The following is a 3,655-nucleotide window of genomic DNA, read 5'->3' as shown; positions in this document are numbered from 1 at the left end:
TCAGAAACTCCTTCATAATTTCTTCCGGGTCGGATTCATCGACCGGTGGTGGGGTTGTGGTTAGAGCTGTAGGCGGGATAACGGAGATTGTGGTTGGCATCTCTCCTGTAACTTGTTTCTCCGCGGTGGTTTTTGATGACGAAGTTGCCACCGTCCCTTTCTGAGAAGCGGATGGTGGTTTGTTCGCGGGCGGATCCTGCGGCTGTTGTAATGACTCGCCGGTCGTAGATTTAACCGGTTGAGAGTTCTTTCACCGGGCTTTGTGCCGTTGTGGTTGGTTTTCCATGGTGTCGGTTCAGAAACTTGTGGTGGTTGATGGTGGTTTCCCCGGAACTGTCACATGGAAGAATGGAAAAAGGTAGGGTAAGGGGTTTGAAAATATGTGAGCTATGAGATAGAAAAATATGTAAATGGGGAGTTATAATAGAATGGGGGGAAGGCAATTAGGAAAAACTAAAAAAAAAAGGAAAAGAAAAAGAAATAAGGAAATAAAGATAAAAGGAAAAGAACAGGAGATGGACGGTTGCTTGCTGATGCAAGCATCAGAAACCGTACGCCTTCCTATCTCATCCCAAAAATTTTGAAATTTTTTCTAAGACTTTTCCCCCGCTTTTTTCTCCGAAAATTTCTCCTCCTCATATTTATTTGAAAAATCGTTTAACTCTTTCATACCCACACTTAGAAAATTTAACTAAAAGGTGAGACATCTGAACAACCTGGTCAAGGGGATATGAATCCAAAATATTTTAACTTTCAAAACTGCTTGCCAAGTGTATGCTCGATGTTTCAAAAATATTTTTAGAAAATTCATTTTTTTCTTTGTTTGGAATTTCTTAATCAAAGATCAAAAATGCATATTCACATTATTTACAAATTAGTGCTTAAGCATTCTTGGGATCCCACTGGTTCAGTCCACTGATTTAAAATTCCACTCCTATCTACCTGGCCTAGGAATTCCTGAAGAATACTTAAACAGCCTTACCACTTAGGTAATAGTGGAGAGCGTACGCAGTGGAATCTCTTACACTATACACAGCTCCGAACTCTCCCTAAATAGTTTTACTCTATGACCATTAACAAGGAAAAGGATAGAGTTAGAGACACCTCCTTGAATCTCGACAGCTCCATTCGCTCGAAGCCCAAAGATCGTGTAGGGTCCTATCCATTTAGACTTCAGTTTTCCAGACATCAGTTTGAGCCTAGACTGGAAAAGGAGAACCTTCTGACCGACCTGCAACTCCTTGACCTGGAGGTTTTTGTCATGCCACAACTTGGTTTTCTCCTTGTACCACATCACACCATCATATGACTCAAGCCTGAGTTCCTCTAGTTCTTGCAACTGCAGCTTTCTTTCCTCCTCACAGGCCTGGGGGTTCATGTTCATCTCCTTGACCGCCCAATATGCTCTATGCTCCACGCCAACAGGGAGGTGGCACATCTTACCAAACACGAGCCTGTAGGGCGACATCCCAATGGGTGTTTTGAACGCAGTCCGGTTGGCCCAGAGCGCATCTCCAACCGTTTGCTCCAGTCCTTCCTTGACGGGTTAACTGTTTTCTCCAGAATACTTTTAATAACCCGGTTGGAGACTTCTACCTGCCCATTGCTTTGTGGGTGATACGGAGTAGAAAGACGGTGGTGCACTCTGTATTTTTTCATAAGGGCCTCCATGGCTCGGTTACAGAAATGCGTTCCCTTATCTGAAATGATTGCCCTAGGCACTCCATATCAACTGAAAATATTGGTCTTTAGGAACTTCGTAACCTCCTTTGCTTCACATGTAACAGTCGCCTTAGCCTCTATCCACTTCGATACATAATCTACTTCCCCCAGTATGTAAGAATTTCCATAGGAAGACGGGAATGGACCCATGAAGTCCATCCCTTAAACATCGAACACTTCACAAATGATTACTGGGACCTGGGGCATTTCATCACGAGTGGAGATTCCCCCAGTCTGTTGGCAGCGGCCACAATTCTGGCAGAACTCATAAGCGTCCTTGTTCAATGAGGGCCAGTAAAATCCGCTATCTAAAACCTTCCGAGCTGTCTTCCTTGACCCTAAATGCCCACCACATGCCAATGCAAGACAATGGTCCAACACGTCCCTCTGTTCCCATTCTGGAATACACCTTCTAAACACATGGCCTGAACCCATCCTCTAACGGTAAGGATCATCCCAAAAATAGTACTTGGCCTCCTCCTAATTTTCATCCTCTGGGCCCGGGAAATCTCTGGTGTACTGGGCAGCTCTCCTATGACTAAGTAGTTTTCCAGGTCTGCGAAACAAGGTTCTGCATTCAACTGATACTTCCCTTTGTCCGAATCTCCTGGACCGGATACTGCCAACACCTTCTCCCAACTAATAGGTCGAGAGGATCCCCCGACATAGTAGAGATGTTCCTCGGGGAATGCATCAGATATAGCTTCCTCCGTGTCTCCTTGAAATATCCTGCTTAGGTGATCGGCCACTTTGTTATCGGTCCCCTTCTTGTCCCCCACTTCCCAATCAAATTCTTATAGTAACAACACCTATCGGATTAGTCTTGGCTTAGATTCCTTCTTCGCCAACAGGTACTTAATAGCGGCATGATCAGTGAACACTATCACCCTCGACCCAAGTAAATATGGTCGGAACTTCTCAAATGAAAACACAACAACTAGTATATCTTTCTCTGTGGTATCGTAATTCTTCTGGGCCTGGTTGAGAGTCTTCGAGGCGTAGAAAATTACGTAGCTCTTTCCATCAATTCTTTGACCCAGCACTGCTCTGACTGCGGAATCACTGGCATCGCACATCACCTCGAAGGGGTGATTCTAGTCCGGAGCTCAGATTATCGGGGCTGATACAAGCTTATCCTTCAGGAGTTGGAAGGCCCCTTGACATGCCTCGTCAAAGATGAAGTCCACATCATTTTGCAGGAGGCGGGTAAGTGGCTGTGCGATTTTTGCAAAGTTTTTGATGAACCTTCTGTAGAAACCGGCATGGCCTAAAAATCCCCTCACTTCCTTCTGATTTGTAGGATAAGGAAGCCTTGAAATTACGTCTACATTTGCCTTGTCCACCTGAATACCTTTCTCCGACACCACATGGCCCAGGCAATTCCCTCTGGCACCATAAAGTGGCATTTTACAAAAATTCAGCACCAAATTCTTCTCTTGGCATCTCCGCAATACCAGATCTAGGTTGGCCAAGCAGGATTCGAAGAAATTCCCATAAACTGTAAAATCATCCATAAAAATTTCGATACATTTGAAAGAGCAGGTTTGTGCAGGTGTCGTTTCAAGCAAATGGTGTATCCTACTGATCAGTATGGAAGTCCCTGCTAAACCTGAACCTGATATCAATAATTCCTCAACCCTCTTCTACTGGGTAGTATAGTGAAGGTAGGGGTCGAATCCCACAGAGATGAATGCGTTTTGGGAATTGTGGTGATATTCTGGAAAGGTTTGGTTAGCTACCACGCTTTGGGTTGAGACTTATCTAGACTGGAATTTAAGGTGGTACTCTACTGACTAGGAAGTGGGAAAGGTGTTGGACAGGCGGCTATGTACGTGGAAAGCGGGAAATATGGTTTTCAGGAAGTATATGGAAAGTACTAGTTTACTATAAAAGATTAAACAGAATATCAGAGGAAAAGAGGTAGTTAGGTGAC

General features: G+C 44.4%; 1 protein-coding gene across 1 annotated transcript; it reads right to left on the bottom strand.

Moving 5' to 3' along the window:
* Positions 1–1,021: 1,021 nt before the first annotated feature.
* On the bottom strand, positions 1,022–1,468 carry LOC121774737. Its single transcript, XM_042171618.1, has one exon. The coding sequence runs from the start codon at positions 1,466–1,468 to the stop codon at positions 1,022–1,024; it is 447 nt and encodes a 148-aa protein (XP_042027552.1).
* Between the last annotated feature and the right edge of the window lie 2,187 nt (positions 1,469–3,655).

This window comes from Salvia splendens, chromosome 2 (assembly GCF_004379255.2).
Source record: "Salvia splendens isolate huo1 chromosome 2, SspV2, whole genome shotgun sequence".
Lineage (NCBI taxonomy): Eukaryota > Viridiplantae > Streptophyta > Magnoliopsida > Lamiales > Lamiaceae > Salvia > Salvia splendens.
The sequence above is the reverse complement of the archived record's forward strand: the minus strand, read 5'-3'. Positions and strand labels throughout refer to the sequence as shown.